Source organism: Erythranthe guttata, chromosome 3 (genome assembly GCF_056151865.1).
Source record: "Erythranthe guttata isolate IM_541 chromosome 3, IM_541, whole genome shotgun sequence".
Classification (NCBI taxonomy): Eukaryota; Viridiplantae; Streptophyta; class Magnoliopsida; order Lamiales; family Phrymaceae; genus Erythranthe; species Erythranthe guttata.
In genome coordinates this window covers 16,581,838-16,607,350 of record NC_142535.1, presented here as the reverse complement: position 1 = coordinate 16,607,350, position 25,513 = coordinate 16,581,838, and the positions used below count along the sequence as shown (strand labels likewise).

Genomic DNA, 25,513 nt, shown 5'->3' with positions numbered 1-25,513 from the left:
ATGTATTATCTATTAAAACTAGTAAGAAACTAATTGGATAAAAATAACAATTTATTTCTACAAATGATTATATATTGATGTTGTTGTGAAATTTATAGAACTTCAATCCCACCCTTTGCATACTGATCTGCTTCACTTGAGTCAACTTTCACATCTGAAGCCTAAATATGTCAATATTTATTTATTTTTCGGTAAAACAAGAAGATTCCGTTTAATGGAAGTCCTGTTCTATTTTTTTATTATTCAGCTATGAGAACTATAGCACACAATATAAATAACCCGGTAGTGCAGCAGCGTGGTAAGTAATTTAGAACTATACGTTGTCAAAAAATTTCACACGTTTTTTAGATGTTTCTTTGACGATTAATCATTTTATAATCCAACCGGATACTGCACGAAAACACGTGTAGTTTATAAGTTATATATTAGTTTACATATTTCTGTTTTCTTGGTTGTCTGAAGATCAGAAACCTTCCAGCCTAGCACAAAATAATCTTTTATACACAGTTATGGAGACATCTGACATACCTCATCAACGACTCAGCTTTTTATTACAATTTATGAAATTGTTTTCATGGCTGTCAAGATTCCTCCTGCTCCAATATCGTGCAGCTGAGATCTGCATGATTTGAGTTTTCGTATATTTCTCGATTATTCAATATCACGGGGGACATGCAATTCGTGCACATTCATATTTATTTTCAATTATTTCACAAGTTGATGAAACATTGTAGGTGGAACATATTCGTTTTGTATTATTCATATTAATTCATCTCCCTTCATATATATATATATAGCTCATACCATAACTACGAATTCAACCATCAAACTATCTTCTTCCAAAGTCATATATTCTACATTCAACCTCTCAAACACTTCATTTTTATATTAAAAGAAAAAAAAAAGAAGATGGCTACTACTACTTACCATTCTCGATCAAACAGTTTCCCATCTCAATCTCATCCGATAATCGAAAACGTTGAAGACCATTTGTGCAGATTGAGGGCCGACTCAGAATCCACTTCTGTGTGTGCTAACTTGGCTAGCCTAAAAAATCTACACGAAGGCATCAATGATTTAATTCAAATGCCTTCAATCCAGCAAACACTTTCTCACGAAAATTGGATAAACGAGTTGCTCGAGGGATCTCTCAAGCTCGTTGATCTATGTGCTCTTTCTAGAGAGATTGTTTCTTTGACCAAGGAGTCTGTTAAAGATCTTGAATCTTCAATCAGGAGAAATAAAGCCGAAACAGCCACATCAGCCGATGTTAGTGCTTATGTGGCATCAAGAAAGAAGATCACTAAGATGGTCAACAAAAGCATCAAGAATTTGAAGAGCTTCAACCACAAGTCAACAACAGATAACGATTTATTGACAATGCTGAAAGAAGCAGAGTCCCATGATTTATCAGTCCTAAAGTCCGTCTTAATCCTATTGTCTGGCGAAAACGAAAAATCAAGCAAGACAAGTTGGTCGTTGCTTTCAAAGTTCTCCACCCAAAACAGCCGTGTTTATTCAGAAAATGGTGCTGAGGATCTGAGTTCGTTAAACATCCAAAAGTCAACAAAAAACATGGATAGCAAAAGCATGTTGAAGCAGTTGAAGTCATCGGAAATGACAATCCAAGAAATCGAAGAGGGATTAGAAGCCTTATTTAGAAGTTTAATCAAAACTCGAGTTTCACTTCTTAATGTTCTTAGCCATTAGTCGTCTAATTGGCTCGGGATAATTTTCACATTTTTGACCATACCATACAAACAAGTGTATATATACATCTGTAAATGAGATAAAATATCAATACCAATACTTCATCATCTATATAATTCAGTGCACAAAACCTCAACTCAACATCTTTTTTTTTTTGTATTATCTGTCTAGAATTATTGATCTGCTATAATTGCCGAGACTATTATTTGCACGTTTAGATGTTCAGCAATAACGATATGAATATTACGTACATGCAATAACTAATTGATCATTTCTAGAAGCTATACTGTCAAGATTCCTCTTGTTCTAGATCATTGATCAAGTATATTAATTAATCTTACTCGTGGAACCTGTAATATGTTTTTCCATGTCTGAAGATCAGAAACACCAGCTTTAATGAAATAATTTCAATCAAATAACAGATCATAAACACCATGCTATTAAATACACTTAATCACTGTCAAGATTCCTAATGCTTCAAAATCAATGTATATAATGTGTTGGTTGAATTTTTTTTATATTTTTTTTTTAACCTACAGCTTTATAATTTAAGATACATATGAAGCCCGTAATACATGTAACATCTATTAACACTAATAAGAACTAACTAGAAAACAAGTACAATTTTTTTTATTCGGTTTTAAAATACAAAGCTATGTAGGTAAAAATGTCAATATTTATTTATTTTTCGGTAAAACAAGAAGATTCCATTTAATGGAAGTCCTGTTCTATTTTTTTATTATTCAGCTATGAGAACTATATAACACACAATATAAATAACCCGGTAGTGCAGCAACGTGGTAAGTAATTTAGAACTATACGGTGTCAAAATTTAACACGTTTTTTAGGTGTTTCTTTGACGATAATCATTTTATAATTCAACCGCATACTGCACGAAAACACGTGTAGTTTATAAGTTATATATTAGTTTGCATCTTTTGTTTTCTGGTTGTCTGAAGATCAGAAACCTTCCAGCCTAGCACAAAATAATCTTTTATACACAGTTATGGAGACATCTGACATACCTCATCAATGACTCAGCTGTTTATTACAATTTATGAAATTGTTTTCATGGTTGTCAAGATTCCTCCTGCTCCAAAATCGTGCAGCTGAGATCTGCATGATTTGAGTTTTCGTATATTTCTCGATTATTCAATATCATGGGGGACATGCAATTCGTGCACATTCATATTTATTTTTCAAATATTTCACAAGTTGAATAGACATTGTAGGTGGAACATATTCGTTTCGTATTATTCATATTCGTCTCCCTTCATATATATATATAGCTCATACCATAACAATTACTTCAACCATCTAACTATCTTCTTCCAAAGTCATATATTCTACATTCAACCTCTCAAACACTTCATTTTTTATATTAATAAAAAAAGATGGCCACTACTTACCATTCTCGATCGAACAGTTTCCCATCTCAATCTCATCCGGCAATCGAAAGCGTTGAAGATCATTTGTGCAGATTGAGGACCGACGACTCAGAATCCACTTCTGTGTGTGCTAACTTGGCTAGCCTCAGAAACCTACATGAAGGCATAAACGATTTAATTCAAATGCCTTCAATCCAGCAAACACTTTCTCACAATAATTGGATAAACGAGTTGCTTGAAGGATCTCTCAAGCTCGTTGATCTATGTGCTCTTTCTAGAGAGATTGTTTCATTGACCAAGGAGTCTGTTCAAGATCTTGAATCTTCAATCAGGAGAAATAAAGCCGAAGCAGCCACATCAGCCGATGTTAGTGCTTATGTGGCATCAAGAAAGAAGATCACTAAGATGGTCAACAAAAGCATAAAGAGTTTGAAAAGCTTCAACCACAAGTCTACAACAGAAGATGGTTTATGGAGAATGATGAAAGAAACAGAGTCCCGTGATTTATCAGTCCTAAAGTCTGTCTTAATCCTTTTGTCTGGGGAAAATGAAAAATCAAGCAAAAGAAGTTGGTCGTTGCTTTCAAAGTTCACAACCCAAAACAGCCGTGTTTGTTCTGAAGTCGAGCAAGAAAGTGGTGCTGAGGATTTGAGTTCGTTGAACATCGAAAAGTCAACAAAAAACATGGACAGCAAAAACATGTTGAAGCAGTTGAAATCATCGGAAATGATCATTCAAGAACTCGAAGAGGGATTAGAAGCCTTATTTAGAAGTTTAGTGAAAAACAGAGTTTCACTTCTTAATGTTCTTAGTCATTAGCCACATTTTTTATCTTACCATAGAAATGTATACTATACTGTAAATCACATACAAAATCAATACTTCGTTACCTATATAATTCAGTGCACAACACCTTAACTCAACATCTATTTTGCTCTATTAACTATCTAAAATTATCGATCTGTTATATAACTTATAATTACCGACGATACTATTATTTGCATGGTTTATATATTTACTATCAAAATTTTACTTAAGTAATAACATAATTCAGCAAATAAAAATGTGAATATAATTCAAAGCTTGATAATGCAACACTGCAATCATGTCCAAAGCTAGGTTGTCAAGATTCCTCCTGTTCTTAATCATTAATCAATTAATGGATGAAATGGCCATTACTAATGACTCACAACTATGAATATTCAATTATTTAAAGAAAACATAAACTACAATTAACATCTTTCTTAATCTTACTCATCAAGCCCACGTTATGTTTTTCCGTGTCTGAAGATCATAAATAATTAACATATATTATAAGCTGATCAGTAGGCCTCAGGACTTGATTACTGTCGAGATTCCTAATGCTTCAAAATTAGTGAATATAATATATATTAATGAAACACATGCAATGTCATTTCCCAAAAATAGGACCCTAAAACATAGAAAAATGAGTAAATATTAAAAAATGGGATATAAACATAAATTGCAGACAACACTTCACTTTTTCTGCCTTTATGGGATAATAAATAATCACAAATTTCCCATGATTTTAATGGATTAACAATAATTTACTAGCCAGCACGAACGAATTAATACTTTCTACCTTGTCTGAAGATCAGAAAAAACTCCAGCCTAGCACTGTGACTATGTACGAGTATTTTATTCACACCGGAGCTTACGGTTGGGAGACATTTCATTAATGAGTAGGCTATATATGAATTAATTCAATTATCATGGCTGTTAAGATTCCTCACTCTTCAATTATAATAATGCAGCTAGCTGAGATCTGCATGATCTGAGTTTTTTTTATTATCAATAATTCAAGATCACTGTGACATGCAATTCGTGCATATTTCATACTTATTTTAATTTATTTCACAAGTTGACGCGACATTGTAGGTGGAACATATTCCTTCTGTTTTTCTTTTGTCCATCTCCCTCTCTACATATATACCTCACAACATCTAATTCAAACATATTTTCAAACAAATCACATCTTCTCTCAAACTCACATATTAACACTTTTCATCTTTAAAATTTCATTTCGTGAAAAAAAAAAGATGGCTAATTTCCATTCTCGATCAAACAGTTTCCCTTCTCAATCTCACCCAATAATCGAAAGCGTTGAAGACCAATTGTGCAGATTGAGGGCCGTCTCAGAATCCACTTCTGTGTGTTCTAACTTGGCCAGCCTCAGAAACCTACATGAAGGCATAAATGATTTAATTCAAATGCCTTCAATCCAACAAACACTTTCTCACGAAAATTGGATAAACGAGTTGCTCGAGGGATCTCTTAAGCTCGTTGATCTATGTGCTCTTTCTAGAGAAATTGTTTCTTTGACCAAGGAGTCTGTTCAAGATCTTGAATCCTCCATCAGGAGAAATAAAGCCGAAGCAGCCACATCAGCCGACATTAGTGCTTATGTGGCATCAAGAAAGAAGATCACTAAGATGGTCAACAAAAGCATCAAGAATTTGAAGAGCTTCAACAACAAGTCAACAACAGATAATAATTTATGGACAATGCTGAAAGAAGCAGAGTCCCATGATTTATCAGTTCTAAAGTCTGTCTTAATCCTATTGTCTGGCGAAAACGAAAAATCAAGCAAGAAAAATTGGTCGTTGCTTTCAAAGTTCACCACCCAAAACAGCCGTGTTTATTCAGAAAGTGGTGCGGAGGATTTGAGTTCGTTGAACATCCAAAAGTCAACAAAAAACATGGATAGCAAAAGCATGTTGAAGCAGTTGAAATCATCGGAAATGACCATTCAAGAACTAGAAGAGGGATTAGAAGCCTTATTTAGAAGTTTAGTCAAAACTAGAGTTTCACTTCTTAATGTTCTTAGCCATTAGTCGTCTAATTGGCTTGGGATATTTTTCACAATTTTGACCATACCATACAAGTGTTATATACATCTGTAAATGAGATAAAATATCAATACCGATACTTCGTTATCTATAATTCAGTGCACAAAACCTCAACTCAACATCTTTTTTTATTTTATTTTATTTATTTTTTTTTTTTTTTTTTTATCATCTGTGTAAAATTATTGATCTGCTATAATTGCTGAGAATATTATTTGCACGTTTAGATGTTTATTATCAATAATTTACTAAGTGATAACATAAATTCAGCATTAACATATGCAACCACTAATTGATCACTTCTATAGGCTAGGTTGTCAAGATTCCTCTTGTTCTTAATCATCGATCAATTTATGGATGCTAATGACCATCTTTTTCTGATTTCTATGAATAATGACTTAATATCATGTTGTAACTAAAGCACAAGGCCGGCAAAAAATAAAGAAAAATAATATTGAAGTATAGGTTGGTGTCTGAATTATTACAGATCTAAAAATTGTGTTTCTTTGTAATGCTTGATAATTAAAATAATGACTATTTAAATTTCCGTCGAATTAATTTAATCTCCATTAGGACAATGACGTTCCAATTATAATAATAATAATAATAAAAAAAAAAAAAAAAAAAAAAAACAAGAAAAACGAAAATCAATCATGTTAATTTATCTTACTCGCCGAGCCTGTTATATGTTTTTCCATGTCCGAACATCAGAAACACCAACATAATCAAATTATTCCTAATGCTTAGTGGCAGTCAAGATTCCTAATCTTACTCGTCGAGCCTCTTTCTGTCAAATAACAGATCATTATAAGCTAAGAATGAGTTTATGGATGGCCATATTATTAAACTTAGTATCTGTCAAGATTCCTATTGCTTCAAGATGAACGTATATAATGCATCAATAATCTGTTGGTTGAATTGTTTTATGTATAGCTGTTTCAAACATAGGGAGCATTAGATTTGCACACGATCACATTTAGTTGAAATTTCCAGCAAAAACGAGACATCTTATAGGGGGAATTGATTCCTTTTGTTTCCTTTCTCAATCTTCTTATATAGAGCTGGTGAACAAGTGACTACATAACATATTTTCTCAATGCCAAACTGTAAATCCAACCTTAAACAATTTACCATTTTCTTACCAAAAAATAAAATAAAATTAAGATGGCCAACTTCCATTCTCGATCAAACAGTTTGCCATGCGAATCTCATCCACTAATGAATGATGTCGAACACCATTTGTGCAGATTAAAATCGTCGACAGAAACATCAACATCAGCCAATTCAATATGTGAAAACTTAGCTACCCTCACAAGTTTACACGAAGGCATAAAAATCTGATTCAGATGCCTTCAACCAAAGAAGCCCTTTCAAATGAAGAAGGCGGAAATTGGAGAAACGAGTTGCTTGAAGGATCTCTAAGGCTTGTGGATCTATGTGGAATTTCTAGAGAGATCGTCTGTTTGACCAAGGAATCTATTCAAGAGCTCGAATCTTCTATTAGGAGAAAATCAGATGACATCATCGCTTACGCGGCGTCGAGAAAGAAGATCAATAAAATGGTCATCAATAATTTGAAGAGCTTCAATCACAAGTCAACAACAGCAATCCCATGCGATCAAACGGTCATTGGGAAAATGCTAACAGAAACAGAAGCCCTTGTTTTATCTGTCCTAAAATCCGTATTGATGCTCGTTTCTGGTGCAAAAGGGAGATCGAAGCCAAAGAGTTGGTCATTGTTTTCCAAGTTTTCTCAAACGAGCCGCGTACATAGTGAGTTAGAGCAAGAAAGTGGTTCCGACGAGTTGTGTTTTTCGAGAAAAGGAATTGATAATATCAGTTTGAAGCAGCTGAAAGCATCGGAAATGAAAATCGACGAAATTGAAGAGGGATTGGAAGACTTGTTTAGAAGTTTAGTGAAAACTAGAGTTTCTCTACTTAATGTTCTCTGCTAATTAGCCTCTTTTGCTTGAGCTGATGTTCGACACTTGTAATTATCTAACTAACTACAGAGTTCTATATATAAATCTTCGAACCAAATTCCATTAATTTGTCTGTGTTTTCTCGATCCAGTGGCACTTCCATTAATCTTCAAATCAAGTTTTATAATAATTTACCAAATTGCGACGAAGAAATGGTTAGAAAATATTCATAATAACTTACTGAACAGATTTTTTTTTTAGAATAACAAATCATAAGCCCTAAAAAATCAGGCATAATCAGCATATAGTCGAGGAGGAGGAGAAAACACTTTGGTACCTGTGATTCGAAGTTTCGACCGCCGTCTGGGAGGAGGAGGTGGAAAGCGGACGCCGTGGTTGGAGAAAAAAGGATTTTGTCGGCTGTCGTGCGCAAAAGGAAGCGACGAAGTTGTAGTTTTCAGCGATAGTGACGGCAAACGGGAACGGCGATTTGCAGGTAAGAATTTTGTGTAATTACTGAAATGGGCACGAAACGTTTCCGGCCGGTGTCTTCGCGTTCCCGGTTTCCGGGGAAACTCCCTTTTTTGTCCGTTTGTGTGTTCCCGTTTCCACAATATTGTTGTTGTCATACTGTGTAATTTTCGGAAATAAATCAAAAATTTCGGAATTATTTTTGGAAATTGGAGTGGAACCAAAAATAGGAATATCATATGCATTTCATCTCTGATTCAAAAAAAATTCGAAAAAATCGAATTCGAAATGAAATACATTGTTCCAAAATCATAAAAAAAAGAAAAAAAAAAAATCGGATCGGAATTGGCGGGAATTGGAAGTTCTATTCCAATTTTCACCCCTACAAACCGTTTGATGTTTATTAGGTGGGGGATTACTACTTGGATTGGGCAACTTCTTAATGCTTTATATATAGTATTATTGTGTGTCTGATGCATATGACTGATAACATAAAAAATTAAAGAGATCCATAACTTCAAACAGACAAATAGAGCAATAGATTTCGGATTGATGTGGTTTTCTGGGCAAAATTGTGTAGATATATCTAAGTATGAGTATACATTTTCTGATGTCATTTACAAATGTGTACAATTTCTACGTATAATAGCCCAAGCCAATTAGGCTAATGGCTAAGAACATTGAGAAGAGAAACTCTAGTTTTGACCAAACTTCTAAATAAGGCTTCTAATCCCTCTTCGAGTTCTTGGATTGCCATTTCCGATGATTTCAACTTCTTCAACATGTTTTTGCTGTCCATGTTTCTTGTTGACTTTTGGATGTTCAACGAACTCAAATCCTCAGCGCCACTTTCTGAATAAACACGGCTGTTTTGGGTGGTGAATTTTGAAAGCAGCGACCAACTTGTCTTGCTCGATTTTTCGTTTTTGCCAGACAATAGGATTAAGACAGACTTTAGAACTGATAAATCATGGGACTCTGCTTCTTTCATCATTGTCCATAATTCATTATCTGTTGTTAACATGTGGTTGAAGCTTTTCAAACTCTTGATGCTTTTGTTGACCATTTTAGCGATCTTCTTTCTCGATGCCACATAAGCACTAATGTCGGATGATGTGGCTGTTTCAGATTTATTTCTTCTGATTGAAGATTCAAGATCTTGAACAGACTCCTTGGTCAAAGAAACAATCTCTCTAGAAATAGCACATAGATCAACGAGCTTGAGAGATCCGTCAAGCAACTCGTTTATCCAATTTCCTTGAGAAAGTGTTTGTTGAACTGAAGGCATTTGAATTAAATCATTGATGCCTTCATGTAGATTTCTGAGGCTAACCAAGTTAGCGCACACAGAATTGGTTTCTGAGTCGGCCCTCAAACTGCACAATTGGTCTTCAACGCTTTCGATTGTTGGATGAGACTGAGATGGGAAACTGTTTGATCGAGAATGGAAATTAGCCATCTTTTTTTTTTTTTTTAACAAAATGAACTTTGAAAGATGAAAAGTGAATTCGAGAGAGAAGATGTGATTTGTTTAAAGTTATGTTTGAATTAGGTGTTGTGACTTGTGAGGTATATATGTAGGGAGGGAGATGGACAAAAGAAAAACAAAAGGAATATATTCCACCTACATTGTCGCGTCAACTTGTGAAATAAATTAAAATAAATATCAAATATGCACGAATTGCATGTCACCGTGTTCTTGAATAATTGAATTTAAAAAAAAAAAAAACTCATATCATGCAGATCTCAGCTAGCTGCAGTATTATAATTGAAGAGCGAGGAATCTTGACAGCCATGATAATTGAATTAATTCGTATATAGCCTACTGATTAATGAAATGTCTCCGAACCGTAAGCTCCGGTGTGAATAAAATACTCAGTTTTAGGCTGGAGAGTGTCCTGATCTTCAGACAAGGAAGAAAATGTTAATATTCGTTCGTGTTGTCTATTATACTATTGTTAATCCATTAAAATCATGTCAAATTTGAATTAAATGTGATTGTGTGCAATTCCTGTACTACTTCCCTGTATTTGAGACAACTACAGATAAAACAATTCAACCAACATATATTGATGTATATTATATTCACTAATCTTGAAGCATTAGGAATCTTGACAGCAATCAAGTCCTGAGGCATTCTGATCAGCTTATATTAATATATGTTAATTATTTCTGATCTTCAGACACGGAAAAACATAACGTGGGCTCGATGAGTAAGATTAAGAAAGATGTTAGATGTAGCTTATGTTTTCTTTAATTAATTGATTAATGATTAAGATCAAGAGGAATCTTGACAACCTTCATGATTAGTTAGTAATTGCAGTGTTGCATTATCAAGCGGCTTTGAATTATATTCACATTTTTATTTACTGAACTATGTTATTACTTGGTAAAATTTTGATAGTAAATATATAAACCATGCAAATAATAGTATCGTTGGTAATTGTAAGTTATATAACAGATCGGTAATTTTAGATTGTTAATAGAGAAAAATAGATGTTGAGTTAAGGTGTTGTGCACTAAATCATATAGGTAACGAAGTATCAGTATTGATTTTGTACGTGATTTACAGTATAGTATACATTTCTATGGTAAGATAAAAAATGTGGCTAATGACTAAGAACATTAAGAAGTGAAACTCTGTTTTTCACTAAACTTCTAAATAAGGCTTCTAATCCCTCTTCGATTTCTTGAATGGTCATTTCCGATGATTTCAATTGCTTCAACATGTTTTTGCTGTCCATGTTCTTCGTTGACTTTTGGATGTTCAACAAACTCAAATCCTCAGCACCACTTTCTGAATAAACACGGCTGTTTTGGGTGGTGAACTTTGAAAGCAACGACCAACTTGTCTTGCTCGATTTTTCGTTTTCCCCAGATAAGAGGATTAAGACAGATTTTAGAACTGATAAATCATGGGACTCTGCTTCTTTCAGCATTGTCCATAAATCGTTATCAGTTGTAGATTTGTGGTTGAAGCTCTTCAAATTCTTGATGCTTCTGTTGACCATCTTAGCGATCTTCTTTCTCGAGGCCACATAAGCACTAATGTCGGATGATGTGGCTGTTTCGGCTTTATTTCTCCTGATTGAAGATTCTAGATCTTGAACAGATTCCTTGATCAAACACACGATTTCTCTAGAAAGCGCACATAGATCAACGAGCTTCAGAGATCCTTCAAGCAACTCGTTTATCCAATTTCCTTGAGAAAGTGTTTGTTGAACTGAAGGCATTTGAATCAGATCATTGATGCCTTCGTGTAGATTTTTTAGGCTAGCCAAGTTAGAACACACAGAAGTGGATTTTGAGTCGGCCCTCAATCTGCACAAATGATCTTCAACGCTTTCGATTGCCGGATGAGATTGAGATGGGAAACTTTTCGATCGAGAATGGTTAGCAGTAGCCATCTTTCTTCTCTTTTTATTTAATATAAAAAATGAAGTGTCTGAGAGGCTGAATGTAGAAAATGTGACTTTGAGAGAAGATGTTAGATGGTTCCATTCATCTTTATATTATCATCTATATATATATAAAGGAAGATAGATATGAATAATAATAGTAAATATGAACATGCACGAATTGCATGTCTCCAGATCTTGAACAATTGAAAATTAAAAAACTGATCACTTGCCGATAATGAAGCATGTGGAATCCTGACAGCCACGAAAATCGATTTAGTCAGCGATGAGGTTTCAATTTCATTGTAATAAGAGTAGGCATTGTCTCGAAACAACCAGACAACTAGCTATATCATATATCCAGTATATAAGCTGTCAATATTCTCCGTATTCTTCATCATACAGAGTTTCAAAAAGTTAGATAAATGAATAACCATTTTCGATTTATTAAATGAAGGAATATGCCAAACAGGCTTAACTACTGCACTCGTGTGCGTGTGTGCGCCAAGACAATTTCCCAGTTGTCTGAAGAAAGGCAAGCCAACAGCTAGTTAATATGATATTACACTAAAGCTTGTGATTATATATGCTGTTCCAGATCATTAGTGCACATTACTCGTGTGCATATTATTTTTCATTTTATTTTTATTTCCAGCTCCGAAGAAACATGGAAGCCAATATTTGTAATCGATTTATTAAAGAGTAAATAAAAAATATGAATACCGATGTTTTGCTCTCTCTCTCTCTCTCTCTCTCTCTCTCTCTCTCTCTCTCTCTCTCTCTCTCTCTCTCTCTCTCTTATAAAACAAGTGCGGATGTTGATGTTCGATTTTTTGTTTTTTTTCTTGCCACACCATAGTTGATGGATACTGATGTTTGTAATCATTTAAACCAAATCTCATTAACTAACTAACTACAGAGTTCTATAGAATAGTATCTGGACATTGTACCGATCGATGTAAAAAACTAGAAGGCGTTTAACACGCAACTCATAGTAAATGGAGTGCTCATGTTTATCAGCTCATGATCGAACGAGATTTGGGATTTCTTGAAAAAAAAAAAAACTTGTTTCTTCTAATGTTACCTCTCCGTTTCATTATTTCGTCGCGGTGAACTAATTGATAGTTTGACCAGTTTGATCTTACTTTCATTCAAAGATTTATCATATCAACTTTATTAGGGATATGCTCAAGATTCCACTTGTTCTTGATCACTGGTCATTTTTTTAAACGGGAGTGATATTTTTTTTTAAGATCTATCAGATTAATAACTGAATGTCATGATGTAGTTGAAGCACCAAAAATAGGAAATCTAAAAAAAAAAAAAAAAAAAAATAAATAAACTGGAGAATGTTAGTGATCGCAGATTAATAATTGTTGTGATCGCGCATTCTGTAATTTCAAAATGGATTACTGGTTGGATTAGGCAGCTGAAGAAAATTAAGGTGCATTTTGGCAAGTTCTTGATACAGATGACTTTAGAGCGATTCTGGTTTGAAGTTATCTATTACATACGCTAACTAATCATTTTTATGTTCAGTACAAATTACGATCATGAAGTTAATTAGAAGAGATCCACAAATTCAGAGACACATATAGATCAATAGATTTCGAATACGAGTATATATTTCTGATGTCATTTACAAAACTGTACAATCTTCTATTAGCCCTACCTAAATAGTCTACTGGCTGAGAACATTAAGAAGTGAAACTCTTGTTTTCACTAAACTTCTAAACAGAGCTTCTAACCCGTCTTCGATTTCTTGAATGATCATCTCCGATGATTTCAATTGCTTCAACATGTTTTTGCAATCTATGTTTTTTGTTGACTTTTGGATGTTCAACGAACTCAAATCCTCAGCGACACTTTCTGAATAAACACGCATGTTTTGGGCGGTGAACTTCGAAAGCAGCGACCAACTTGTCTTGGTTGATGTTTCGTTTTCGCCAGACAATAGGATTAAGACTGACTTTAGAACTGATAAATTATGGGACTCTGCTTCTTTCATCATTGTCCATAATTCGTTTTCTGTTGTAGACTTGTTGTTGAAGCTTTTCAAATTCTTGATGCTCTTGCTGACCATTTTAGTGATCTTCTTTCTCGATGCTACATAAGCACTAACGTCGACTGATGTGGCTGTTTCGGCTTTATTTCTCCTGATTGAAGATTCTAGATCTTGAACAGACTCCTTGGTCAAATAAACAGTCTCTCTAGAAATAGCACATAGATCAACGAGCTTCAGAGATCCCTCGAGCAACTCGTTTATCCAATTTCCTTGAGAAAGTGTTTGCTGGATTGAGGGCATTTGAATTAAATCGTTTATGCCTTCATGTAGATTTCTGAGGCTGGCCAAGTTAGAACACACAGAAGTGGATTTTGAGTCGGACCTCAATCGGCACAAATGATCTTCAACGCTTTCGATTGCTGGATGAGATTGAGATGGGAAACTGTTCGATCGAGAGTGGCAAGTAGTAGCCATCTTTTCTTCTTTTTTTTTTTAATATAAAAAATGAAGTGTTTGAGAGGCTGATTGTAGAATATGTGACTTTGAGAGAAGATGTGTTAGATGGTTGAATTCATCTTTATGGTGTCATCTATATATATATAAAGGAAGATAGATATGAATAATAATAAATAAGAATATGCACGAATTGCATGTCTCGAGATATTGATCAACTGAAAATTAAAAAACTGATCACTTGTCGATAATGAATCATGTGGAGAATCTTGACAGCCACGAAAATCGATTTAGCCAGCGATGAGGTTTCGTTGTAATAGAGTAGGCATTGTCTGGAAACAACCAGACAAGTAGCTATATCATATATCCAGGGTATAAGCTGTCAATATTCTCCGTGTTATTCATCATAGAGAGTTTCAAAAATTTAGATAAACGATAACCATTTTCCGATTTTTAAAATGACGAAATATGCCAGACAGGCTTAACTACTGCACTCGTGCGTGTGTGCCCAGACAATTTAATTTCCCAGTTGTTGTCTGAAGAAAGGTAAACACAGCTGATAAAATGCCAACGGCTTAATATGATATTACAGTAAAGCTTGTGGTTGTCGATCGAGGATGTAACCGAGATTCGCATGATCCAAATTTTCAGCTTCTTTTGCAAAGTATATTATATATGCTTTTTCAGATCATTGCTGCACATTACTCGTGTGCATATTATTATTATTATTATTATTTTATTTTTTTCCAGCTCTGAAGAAACATGGAAGATGCCAGCTCAGACTAGTCATGACAACAACCAATCAACAAGAAATGTGTTTCCCCTTGTGAAGATAGATGTTTTGCTCTCTCGTAAAACAAGTGCGGATGTTGATGTTCGATTTTTTCGTTTTTTTTCTTACCACATCATAGTTAATGGATGTTGATACTTGTAATTATCTAACTAGCTACAGAGTTATTTACACCAATCTTCAAACCAAATTTCATTAACTAACTAACTACAGAGTTCTATAGAATAGCATCTGGATTCTGGACAATGTACCGATCGATGTACAAAACTAGTAGGCGTTTAACACATAACTCATAGTAAATGGAGTGTTCATGTTTATCATCTCACGATCGAACGAGATTTGGGATTTCTAGAAGAAAATAAAACTTGTTTCTCTTAAGGCCAATCCGTTTGAAGTTACAAGTTTTTTTCTGTTCCAGACAAAAAGTAGCCATTAGAATCAACCATGTTACGTCTGTTTCGAACCATAACGCCGTCGTTTCGGAGGAGGAAGGCAGTAAGCGGGAGCCATATTTTCCGGCTGCCGCACGCGCCGCCGAGGGAAAAGGTATCCAGTCCCTAGCGTTCATCGGAGGCTCAAAGTTTCAGTCTTACGAAGATAGTAACGGCGATTCGCTGGTAATAAGTGGAATTTTTTTGTCGCGTTTAATTTTTGTGTATTTAGTGAACGATGATCACAGATTAATAATTCTTGTGATTTTGGCTTAGGCAGCAGAAGCAAATTAAGGTGCAATTAGGCAAGTTCTTGATACAGATGACTTGAGAGCAATTCCGGTTTCAAGTTATCTATTACATACGCTAATTAATCATTTTTATGTTCAGTACAAATTACCATCATGAATCCGTAAATTCAGAGAAACATATAGATAAATAGATTTCGGGTACGAGTATATATTTCTCATGTCATATACAAACTGTACAAATTCTATTAGTCCTAGCTAAATAGGCTAATGGCTGAGAACATTAAGAAGAGAAACTCTAGTTTTGACTAAACTTCTAAACAGAGCTTCTAATCCCTCTTCGATTTCTTGAATGATCATCTCCGATGATTTCAATTGCTTCAACATGTTTTTGCAATCCATGTTTTTTGTTGACTTTTGGATGTTCAACGAACTCAAATCCTCAGCAACACTTTCTGAATAAACACGCCTGTTTTGGGCGGTGAACTTCGAAAGCAACGACCAACTTGTCTTGGTTGATGTTTCGTTTTCGCCAGACAATATGATTAAGACGGACTTTAGAACTGATAAATCATGGGACTCTGCTGCTCTCATCATTGTCCATAATTCGTTATCTGTTGTAGACTTGTGGTTGAAGCTCTTCAAATTCTTGATGCTCTTGTTGACCATCTTAGTGATCTTCTTTCTTGATGCCACATAAGCACTAACATCGGATGATGTGGCTGTCTCGGCTTTATTTCTTCTGATTGAAGATTCAAGATCTTGAACAGACTCCTTGGTCAACGAAACAATCTCTCTAGAAAGAGCACATAGATCGACGAGCTTGAGAGATCCCTCAAGCAACTCGTTTATCCAATTTCCTTGAGAAAGTGTTTGCTGGATTGAAGGCATTTGAATTAAATCATTGATGCCTTCGTGTAGATTTCTGAGGCTAGCCAAGTTAGAACACACAGAAGTGGATTCTGAGTCGGCCCTAAATCTGCACAAATGATCTTCAATGCTTTCGATTGCCGGATGAGATTGAGATGGGAAACTGTTTGATCGAGAATGGTTAGAAGTAGCCATCTTTTTTTATCTTTTAATTTATAAATATATATCAAAATGAAGTGTTTGAGAGGTTGAATGTAGAATATATGACTTTGGAAGAAGATAGTTAGATGGTTGATGTAATAGTTATGGTATGGGCTATATATATATGAAGGGAGACGAATATGAATAATACGAAACGAATATGTTCCACCTACAATGTTTCATCAACTTGTGAAATAATTGAAATAAATATGAATGTGCACGGATTGCGTGTCCACTGGATCGTGAACAATTGAAAATAAAAAAAGAAGCTCAAATCATGCAGATCTCAGCTGCATTATAATTTCCGATAAATCTCGAAGCATGAAAAGTCTTGACAGCAATGAAAATTGTTTTAGTCAGCGATGAGGTATTGTTGTAATAAGAGTAGGCAATTGTCTCTAAAACAACCAGACAACTAGCTATATCATATATCCAGCTATAAGCTGTCAATATTCTCCGTGTTATTCACCATTTTCGATTTTTAAAATGAAGGAATATGCCAAACAGGCTTAACTACTGCACTCGTGTGCGTGTGTGTGCCCAGACAATTTAATATCCCAGTTGTCTGAAGAAAGGCAAACACAGCTAGTTAATTCGATTTCCTGGTTGTCGATCAAGGATGTCACTGAGATTAGCATGATCCAAATTTTCAGCTTCTTTTGCTGGCATATTATATTAACAAAGTATTATATATGCTGTTTCAGATCATTGCTGCACATTACTCGTGTGCATATTATTATTATTTTTATTTATTTTATATATATATATATATATATATACACACACACACACACACACACACACACACAAACACATGCCTGAAGCTTAGTTTCTGATTCAAAGGCAAAATGCATTGCTCTCTGGTAAAACAAGTGTCACAATAAAGACACATAAATTGTGAAGGTGAAGCTGCTATGAAGATAGTGAATATAGATAGAGAATTGGCTTTCCTATGTAACAAATCCAGGAAAAACGAGCGATTCTTGGTTCACGAAACCTGTTATTGCTCGATTTGTATCTTTGTTTACAGTGTAACAACAACAAAAAAAACTCGTAAAACAGAATCACTCGACTTTACATACCCTTACGACTAAAGCTCTTACTCCACAACACTTGTCCATCAATAGCAGTCAAATGTTCGTCATCTAAACGTTTCCACGTTTTAATAGACTTGACCCCTCCCCAAGAACCCTTGTCCGTTTTCTCCAAAGAAGCGACCACCATTCTAGCCCTTCTAGACCATCCAGCTTTTCCGTAGGCATGATAACCGAAGCCTCCAGCATAGCATAAATGAATCCCGGTCAACTCACCACAGAAGTCGTTTAAATGATCATGCCCTGTGAAAACTGCCTTCACGTCGCCTGATTCAACCATAGTTGTGAAAAATCCCGAGTTGACTGTTGGAGAGCTAATAGCCCCTTCTAGTTTTTCTCCTGTGAAATTTGACGAGTCGAAGCTCGAGTATTCGGGTAGTGGAATGTGGAAGTATGCTAGACCCGGGGCTTGGCCCTTTTGTGGGTGTGGCTTGTTTGTGTAACTCCTCTGCAATTTCAAACAAACGAGAAAGTTAAATTGGATTCGCATAAGGAAATCCCGGTTCTGCTGAGGGCTCGTTTGATAGGAGCGATGTGATATTGGTACGGTTGCATTGGATATGTGTTCATGTATTACAATTGATTTTGTTATCGATATTTATGTTTGGTAACATGCATCATAAGTTGCGATGATTTTCTATTTTTTCCAAATTTGTCACTACCAGATAAGACGGTTGCATTAATCATTCCTTTTGGAAACATAGGGATGCAAAATCGGACGGATTAGGTCGAAATTATCAATTTTCGGAAAAAATCCATTTTTTTCGGAAGTGGAAAACTGATTCCAATTCCGTTCGAAAAAAGATCAAGAATGGGTATCTTGGAAATTGGGATGAAAAAACTTGATCCAAAATCGGAATTATTCGGATCGGAATCAGCAGAATTCTAAAACTCCAATTGTTTTTAGTCGCCTATAATACAAAATACATAATCTAATATTGATATTATAAATGTATTTCTTGGAAGAAAAAAAAGTCGGAATTTTCGACAATACTTTCCGAAATTAAAATTAGATTGGAAATTCCAAAAAAAATCGAAAAATCCGAACTTTTAGAATTCAATTCGGAATGAAAAATATTTTTCCAAAATCGGAAATTTTCAGCCAAATTCGAAAATTCCGTTCCCAATTTCGACTTGAAGCAAACATATTAGTTGATTATGCTGCTATCAAATGTAAAATAACATGATTAATAATCAGGGTTCTTGATGAGAGTGTACCTTAAGCTTGGATGAAGTGTGCTGAAACCAAAGTTGCTGAGAGGGTTTAATCCAACCGTAGCCCGGAATCGAAGGAACCGTCGAATAATCGCCGCTATCCAAGAAATACAGATTCATAAGTGATTTATTAACTAAGTTAGAACCTTGTACACCATGAACCTCCAAATTGTAGTTTCCATAGCCGTCGATGACGTGGACTCCGGTGGGATTAACCTGCGACAGAGTGTTCTTCATTCCGACAATATGCTTCATCACACCCTGTCTCGACAGAGTGGATTCCTGGTCGTGGTTTCCGAGAACCGCCGCCCATGGGATGTTGGACGCTACCGCCGGAGCAAAGGCGGCGTTCATCGACGCCGCCGCGTCGGTCGCGTCGAATCCGAAAATGTTGTCCCCTGTTTTTTTTTTTTTTTTGATGTATATATAAATTAGGGTTAGTATGTGAAAAGGGGAAAAAAAAAACAGAAGATTGGGGAATTAGGGTACAGACCGGTGAAAACAATGAGGTCGGGTTTCTCGGCGAGGATAACGCGGCGGATGAAGGCGGTGGTGTTGAGGTCGGAGCAGGCGGCCATCTGCTGCGGGAGGACGTCCTCGCAAGGGGTGGTCTTGCCGTCGGCGAAGTGCATATCCGCCACCTGCAGAACCCTGAACTCTCCCCTTCTGCCGTCGAATCTCAGCTGCCGCTGCCGCTGCTGCTGCTGCACTTGGGCGGCGCCGCAGCAGAGGAAAGCCACCAACACCACCGCCACCGCCGCCGCCGCCGCCGCCGCACCCATTTTGGAAGAGGTCTAGAAAAAGACAAGAGGAAAAGAGAAGTAGTTGATGGAATTGATGATAATTAACTGTCCCATGGCCCGTGATATTATTATGGATGGAGGCACTGTGAGTGTGAAATCTTCGAGAGAGTTTGTCGGAAATGGGTGGTGGGGGTGGGGTGGGGCCGGGGGGCGGTGGGGGTGGTAATGAATGCTTATCTGAAGTCAACACATATTTGACTTGGGACTGTGATTTTACATTACACGTCTTCTCGCATCGCATGGGAATGGCATGAATGAATTGATCTCTCACATTGATTGGCTGGTTTCGATGCTGCCAACTTAGTATTAATTCTTGGGTTTTAATTAATTTTTCTGGGTATATTCCCCATTCCCCCGTACTTTGGTTAAGTATCACTTAGAGCCTGTTTGATAAGCTCTGAATGGGCTCTGAATAACGTTAATCTCTTACTCAGTCAGTGCTCACCTTATTAAGCGTGTTTGGTGTGTGCTTCTGAACAAAGTGGTTAAGTGCTTACCGAATCAGTCCAAAATATTTGGCTGAATCATCCAGAGGTAAAGCTGAACAGCACGTAGACCAATTTATCACTAAAAAAACATATAATATTATATTCTCTAAAAAAGAAGAAGAAAACCACTAACTTTTTTATTTTATTTTATTTTATTTTGAATAAGCATTTACTTTTATTTTCAAATTTTATATATACTGAAATTAGTATGTGTGGTTGGACCTTGGGATTCTCTTCTCAATATAATTTACTAATTTTTTTTGATCTTCAACTAATTTTAACTTTAGTACATGACTACCGTATTATGTTTGATTACAATGGATGGTTCCTTCATTGTTATGCATATTTTTTTTTAAAACTTCTTATTCTATTTCATAATTTAATTTTCTCACTTTATTTTAGTCGACTAGGTATTTTAGTGAAAATTTAAAATGTAACTTTTACTTTTATAAATTTTTGAGAAAAAAAATTAGATTTATAATATTTATTTTTATCTAAAGAAATATAAAAAATAACAATTAAAAAGGTCGTAGTTATAACTTTCTGTTTATATATAATTGATAGTTTTATTTGTAAATACATTTTATATTCAACTATTATGTGGTTAATATAGTAAAATTATATCATTCAGAAATAATATATTTTTAAGTATCAAACAAACTTAAACGTTCAGCATTCAGCATTCGAATACTGATCCTAACCATTCAGTACTGTATTCAACATTCAGTGTTCAGTGCTTAATTCTACTCTTGATTGCATCGATTTGTTACCTTATATTTGAAAAATTATTTCAATGTGACTATCGCTGTTAGTTGTCAAACATCTGACCTTAACACCGTTTGATCCAAGCTCTGAAATTACAACAACGCCACATTTACGAGTTTAAATAATTATTAAAAATAAATAAAAAATAAAATAATGAAAAATTCAAACAACGAGAAAACTTAGTCCACGACGCCAGCCATAATTTATTTATTTATTATTTTTTTTAATAGTTATTTAAACTAGGAGGGGTGTTTTTTTTGTAATTTTCAGAATTAGATCAAACGGTGTTAAGGTCAAATGTCTGAAAACTAACATCGAGGACCACATTGAGATAATTTCAAATACATGGGGGCAAATCGATGCAATAAAGAGTAAAATGGGATAAAGTGATACCCAACTAAAGTGCAATGGGGGAAAGTGGAATTTATCCTAATTTTTTAATTAAGTAAATATTTTTCTTCTTAACTAGTAAACACAACGCACGCGTGCATTGCACGTGATTCTATGATTTTAATTGATGAATAAATTTTAAATATATGTATAAAAATAATTTTGTATAAATGCATGTCATTTCATGACAAGTTACTCGAGTAATTAAATTTTTTGATAGTACTTATCTTTGAAGGATGCATTTTTGCATTCACGACAGTTGTATATCAAAATAACTAACAATTTTATTCGTCCACTGAAGATAAAAATATTAAGTTTTGACAATGACCTGACGTGGCAACATATATGTTCTTTTATTTGTATTCGAAATATTCAATAAATATATAGATTCAAAGACAAATGTACAAAAAAGAAAATTCAAGATTTTTTTTTTACATTTTGGTTTTAGTCTATATGTATAAATATATTACACATCTATATATCAAAATACATTATATTATATTGATGCTACTCCAAAATGTTGGGTCAACCCAGGACGTCAGGGATCGCTCCACTCAAACACTAGGTGACACGCCCGGGGTGACCCGGCGATTGTCCTCCGACGCTCAAGTCAGAAAACTATCACAATTTAAGCAAATAATATTAATTAATTGCCTAAATAGTGCTTACCTTGTTATGTGAGTTAAATCACATATTTATAGGTGATGGAATATGGAGACTTCTTATAGAAATCCGATGTGGGACAGTATGTTATAACTAAAATACTATCGGATTTTAGTAAATGTGATAATTGAGCTTTTATTATTAATTGGATTGATTTGGGATTTTAGGCCAAAAACCCAATTAAGAATTATGCACATCATTAAGCCCCCCACTCCCAAGTAGGGTCACAGGCACGTAGGCCTGGTTGGGAGTAATTTAGGAACAGTCGTTCGAGGACGTAAAATTTCCCTTTCAAAGCCTAGAGGAGAGCTGATGGAATTTCCATATTCTGAGGGGTTATGGTGTTAGTGTGAAAAATTTGGAGTCCGTCGGCGCAAATTTCATGAAATTCGTAGTTGATGGCGGAAATTTAGGAGTGGAGGCGTTGTGACGTCATCAAGGTGTAGTGTGATGTCACCTAGTGTCGAAATCCGTGGAAAAGGTCTTCCTTGGAGAGCGAGTTGACTCGTCCGGATGAGTCAACTCGGGTGGACGAGTCAACTCGGGTGGCTATAAGTGTGACAGTTGAGTAGGATATGACATCAACAGGAGGGCTGCTGATGTCACGGGCGCGGGCACCGATGATAGAAAGGTGAGGTCTCACGCCTCCTTTTTTTTTTTTGGCCGTATCTTGCCTCTACTCTGTATTCCAATTTATTATTTTATTATATATATTATATAATAAAATAATATATATATATATAATTTTATTATTTATTTTTTATTTTCATTTTTCGGAAAAAATTGCCCATGGGTAATTTGTTTTGGAGAAAATGCTTCGAGACTTTGTCACTTGGGAGTCCGTTTTTCACTAAGAACGAGAACTTAATTTGTCTCTCTTAGTGGTGATATCCATTGGCTTTATTGCCTAGTGGGACTCGCACATTTCCTAAAGAATGAGTTATGATTCAACTTTTTAGCGAGACGGTATCCCCGGGCTATATCGTCTAGTAGGGGTCCGTCTTTTGTAAATAATGAGTTATCTTTTCAACGGGGCAAAATCCCTCGGCTTGCCTAGTGGGAAACACGCATTTCGTAAAGAATGAGTTATGCTTCATCTTTTCCGGTGAGACGGTATCCCTTGGTTATATCGCCTAGTGGGAGGCTCGGCTCTCGTAAAGAATAAGCTTTTACTTTATCTTTTTAGGTAAGACGTTATCCCTTGGCTTTAACGCCTAGGGGGAAGTCCGTATTTTTGTAAAAAATGAGTTATGCTTCATCTTTTTCGGTGAGACGGTATCCTTTGGTTATATCGCCTAGTGGGAGGCTCGACTCTCGTAAAGAATAAGCTTTTACTTTAGCTTTTTAGCCAAGACGGTATCCCTTGGCTTTAACGCCTAGTGGGAAGTCCTTATTTTTACACTTGGTGGTTGATCAGACCCTCAAGTTTTTTATGTAGAAAGTTTGCCCGTTTACCTAAGTTTTTTGGGGCGGGTAAGACTCCCCTGAGCTTTAGTTGCTCTATTTTTGGAGCTTTGGGGAGCGAGAAACCAAGGTTCGGGTTGGCCAGACCCTTCGTGAACCTTGATATCTTCCCCTTTAGCTATTTTTTGAGTCTATTGATTTTTTGTTAAATCGATTGTAGATGCGTTGAACGAAAACGCGTAGAGAAGACAAATGGTTGATGTGGAAATCACGGTGGCGGTATCCCACCGACTAAAATAGTTTATTAAGAATCATGCGGCTAGCGATATGCCTTGAAAATATTGCCCGGGGCGGTATGCCACCGACTTATTGCTGAAAAGAAATTACATGGGGCCCGCGTGGGGCAATAGTAAATACTAAGTAAAGTATTTCTTCAGAATTGCGATTGTTCTAGAAATTCTCTCACGTGCCCGTTTTGGACAAGTCTTCCGTGCGCTCGCGTAAGCTGAAAACACGCATCAGTAGTGTGACCTCGATCTATGTGGTATTCACAGTAATCATCCGAATTTTATCGTTCTGGATTTTCCTTCATCCATCTCGGTGGTTGTAGAATTCATTTCTGCTCTACAATGATCATCATGTCAACAATCTTATCCTTGAGAGGTGAGAACTTCTCGAAGGTGCGATTTTTGACGGGACGCCGCTCTTCTTTTCTATTACAGTTGTGGCTTCCCTCATCGCGCTTTCGCTTAAGGGGTACCCTCATCTCTGCAGTCTCCTCAATCCGAATGTACTTCTCAGTGCGATTCAGAAGCTCCTCTAGGGTCATAGGGGGTCGGCCTTCGATGTACTCTTGAAAATAAACATGCTTCAAATTGTGTTGCAGTATGTCGTTTAACATTTCGTGATTAAGGAGGGGCAATTCATGTACTACTTTGACAAATCATTGCAGGTAATTCATGAGCGACTCTCCGTCCCGCTGTATGACCTTATGACCTTGAAGAGATACGACCAGTTTTGGCGTATTTCTTGCTTATAGAGTATTGGTGACGGAAAATCGTCGCTAGTTGGTCCAGATTGTCTATGGACCATTCGAGCAAGCCGTTTCACTAAATGTGTGCCTGATCAGCTAGCGTGGTCCGAAAAATCTTGCAGTGAGTTGCGTTACTAAGATCGTAGAGGTCAATCTTGGCGTAAAAATTATTTAAGTGATCTTGGGGATCCCCGGTTTCATCGAATTAGGGGAGATTGGGATCCTGAATTCGAGAGGTAACACTTCTTCCATAATAGCATGAATAAATGGGTAATTCGGGTGGACAATGTCCCAAAGTGAGCGGCCGTCGACCTCGAGACTTCTCGCCGATGACTCCTTTAATTGCAGTCGTCGGAGCCTGGTTGATGCCTTCTTGCTTATTGGTGTCGGGAAGCTCTACTTCCGAGTTATTTTCGAGGGGAGTAGAGCTTGTGGTTCGCATGTTCGTGGTGTCCCCCACCTCGAGGCCTTTGACGATAGTCATAGGACTGGGAATAACCGCTTCTCGTCCGACGGCTTTGCATCGCTCTCTCCCTTAAAGGGGCTCGGGCTCTTTGCCTTAGTGGACTCTGTGATTGACGACGAGATTCCCTTCGAAGGGCGCGGTCTAAGGATGTGTTACTCCGAGGCGAGTGGCGGTGAGCGTTTCTTCGCGGCGCGCGGTCTGAGGATGTGCTACGTTGAGGCGAGTGGTGGTGAGCGTATCTTCGAGGCGCGCGGTCTGAGGATGTGCTACGCTGAGGCGAGTGGCGGTGAGTGTTTCTTCGAGGCGCGAGGTCTGAGAATGTGTTACGCTGATGCGAGTGGTGCTGATCGTATCTTCGAGGCTCACGGTCTAAGGATGCGCTACACTGAGGCGAATGGTGGTGAGCGTATCTTCGAGGAGCCCGTTCGGAGAAATAAC

At 36.2% G+C, this 25,513-nt stretch overlaps 9 protein-coding genes across 9 annotated transcripts; 4 read left to right on the top strand and 5 right to left on the bottom strand.

The window, feature by feature from the left end:
- The first annotated feature begins 864 nt into the window (after window positions 1-864).
- LOC105950655 (uncharacterized) lies at window positions 865-1,823 on the top strand. The gene has a single exon (XM_088815755.1). The coding sequence runs from the start codon at window positions 910-912 to the stop codon at window positions 1,708-1,710; it is 801 nt and encodes a 266-aa protein (XP_088671881.1). The 5' UTR covers window positions 865-909; the 3' UTR covers window positions 1,711-1,823.
- Window positions 1,824-2,878: 1,055 nt separating this feature from the next.
- Window positions 2,879-3,993, top strand: LOC148771951 (uncharacterized). The gene has a single exon (XM_088815750.1). The coding sequence runs from the start codon at window positions 3,105-3,107 to the stop codon at window positions 3,915-3,917; it is 813 nt and encodes a 270-aa protein (XP_088671876.1). The 5' UTR covers window positions 2,879-3,104; the 3' UTR covers window positions 3,918-3,993.
- A 1,077-nt stretch (window positions 3,994-5,070) lies between these two features.
- Window positions 5,071-6,047, top strand: LOC105950656 (uncharacterized). The gene has a single exon (XM_012974023.2). The coding sequence runs from the start codon at window positions 5,159-5,161 to the stop codon at window positions 5,951-5,953; it is 795 nt and encodes a 264-aa protein (XP_012829477.2). The 5' UTR covers window positions 5,071-5,158; the 3' UTR covers window positions 5,954-6,047.
- A 456-nt stretch (window positions 6,048-6,503) lies between these two features.
- LOC105950657 (uncharacterized) lies at window positions 6,504-10,033 on the bottom strand. The gene has a single exon (XM_088815752.1). It carries the CDS (start codon window positions 9,815-9,817, stop codon window positions 9,023-9,025), a length of 795 nt encoding a protein of 264 aa, XP_088671878.1. The 5' UTR covers window positions 9,818-10,033; the 3' UTR covers window positions 6,504-9,022.
- On the top strand, window positions 7,130-7,920 carry LOC105950737 (uncharacterized). The gene has a single exon (XM_012974103.2). It carries the CDS (start codon window positions 7,312-7,314, stop codon window positions 7,918-7,920), a length of 609 nt encoding a protein of 202 aa, XP_012829557.2. The 5' UTR covers window positions 7,130-7,311.
- Window positions 10,034-10,889: 856 nt separating the features above from the next.
- Window positions 10,890-11,836, bottom strand: LOC105950659 (uncharacterized). Its single transcript, XM_012974025.2, has one exon. The coding sequence runs from the start codon at window positions 11,763-11,765 to the stop codon at window positions 10,968-10,970; it is 798 nt and encodes a 265-aa protein (XP_012829479.2). The 5' UTR covers window positions 11,766-11,836; the 3' UTR covers window positions 10,890-10,967.
- A 1,598-nt stretch (window positions 11,837-13,434) lies between these two features.
- LOC148771950 (uncharacterized) lies at window positions 13,435-14,235 on the bottom strand. Its single transcript, XM_088816068.1, has one exon. It carries the CDS (start codon window positions 14,233-14,235, stop codon window positions 13,438-13,440), a length of 798 nt encoding a protein of 265 aa, XP_088672194.1. The 3' UTR covers window positions 13,435-13,437.
- Window positions 14,236-15,950: 1,715 nt separating this feature from the next.
- Window positions 15,951-16,749, bottom strand: LOC105950735 (hypothetical protein). The gene has a single exon (XM_012974102.2). It carries the CDS (start codon window positions 16,746-16,748, stop codon window positions 15,951-15,953), a length of 798 nt encoding a protein of 265 aa, XP_012829556.2. The 5' UTR covers window position 16,749.
- Window positions 16,750-17,684: 935 nt separating this feature from the next.
- On the bottom strand, window positions 17,685-20,207 carry PAP29 (purple acid phosphatase 29). Its single transcript, XM_012974099.2, has 3 exons — window positions 19,557-20,207; window positions 19,067-19,461; window positions 17,685-18,296 (listed from the first exon to the last, which is right to left on the bottom strand). The coding sequence occupies exons 1-3, from the start codon at window positions 19,843-19,845 to the stop codon at window positions 17,829-17,831; spliced, it is 1,152 nt and encodes a 383-aa protein (XP_012829553.2). The 5' UTR covers window positions 19,846-20,207; the 3' UTR covers window positions 17,685-17,828.
- Window positions 20,208-25,513: the final 5,306 nt, after the last annotated feature.

Bases quoted from the DNA above. Each gene is read 5' to 3' on its own strand.
- LOC105950655 (XM_088815755.1), top strand. From the start codon at position 910: ATGGCTACTACTACTTACCATTCTCGATCAAACAGTTTCCCATCTCAA.
- LOC148771951 (XM_088815750.1), top strand. From the start codon at position 3,105: ATGGCCACTACTTACCATTCTCGATCGAACAGTTTCCCATCTCAATCT.
- LOC105950656 (XM_012974023.2), top strand. From the start codon at position 5,159: ATGGCTAATTTCCATTCTCGATCAAACAGTTTCCCTTCTCAATCTCAC.
- LOC105950737 (XM_012974103.2), top strand. From the start codon at position 7,312: ATGCCTTCAACCAAAGAAGCCCTTTCAAATGAAGAAGGCGGAAATTGG.
- LOC105950657 (XM_088815752.1), bottom strand. From the start codon at position 9,817: ATGGCTAATTTCCATTCTCGATCAAACAGTTTCCCATCTCAGTCTCAT.
- LOC105950659 (XM_012974025.2), bottom strand. From the start codon at position 11,765: ATGGCTACTGCTAACCATTCTCGATCGAAAAGTTTCCCATCTCAATCT.
- LOC148771950 (XM_088816068.1), bottom strand. From the start codon at position 14,235: ATGGCTACTACTTGCCACTCTCGATCGAACAGTTTCCCATCTCAATCT.
- LOC105950735 (XM_012974102.2), bottom strand. From the start codon at position 16,748: ATGGCTACTTCTAACCATTCTCGATCAAACAGTTTCCCATCTCAATCT.
- PAP29 (XM_012974099.2), bottom strand. From the start codon at position 19,845: ATGGGTGCGGCGGCGGCGGCGGCGGCGGTGGCGGTGGTGTTGGTGGCT. The intron at 19,462-19,556 runs GTCTGTACCCTA...AAAAAAAAACAG, and splicing joins CGACCTCATTGTTTTCACCG to GGGACAACATTTTCGGATTC. The intron at 18,297-19,066 runs GTACACTCTCAT...TTGAAATTGCAG, and splicing joins ACACTTCATCCAAGCTTAAG to AGGAGTTACACAAACAAGCC.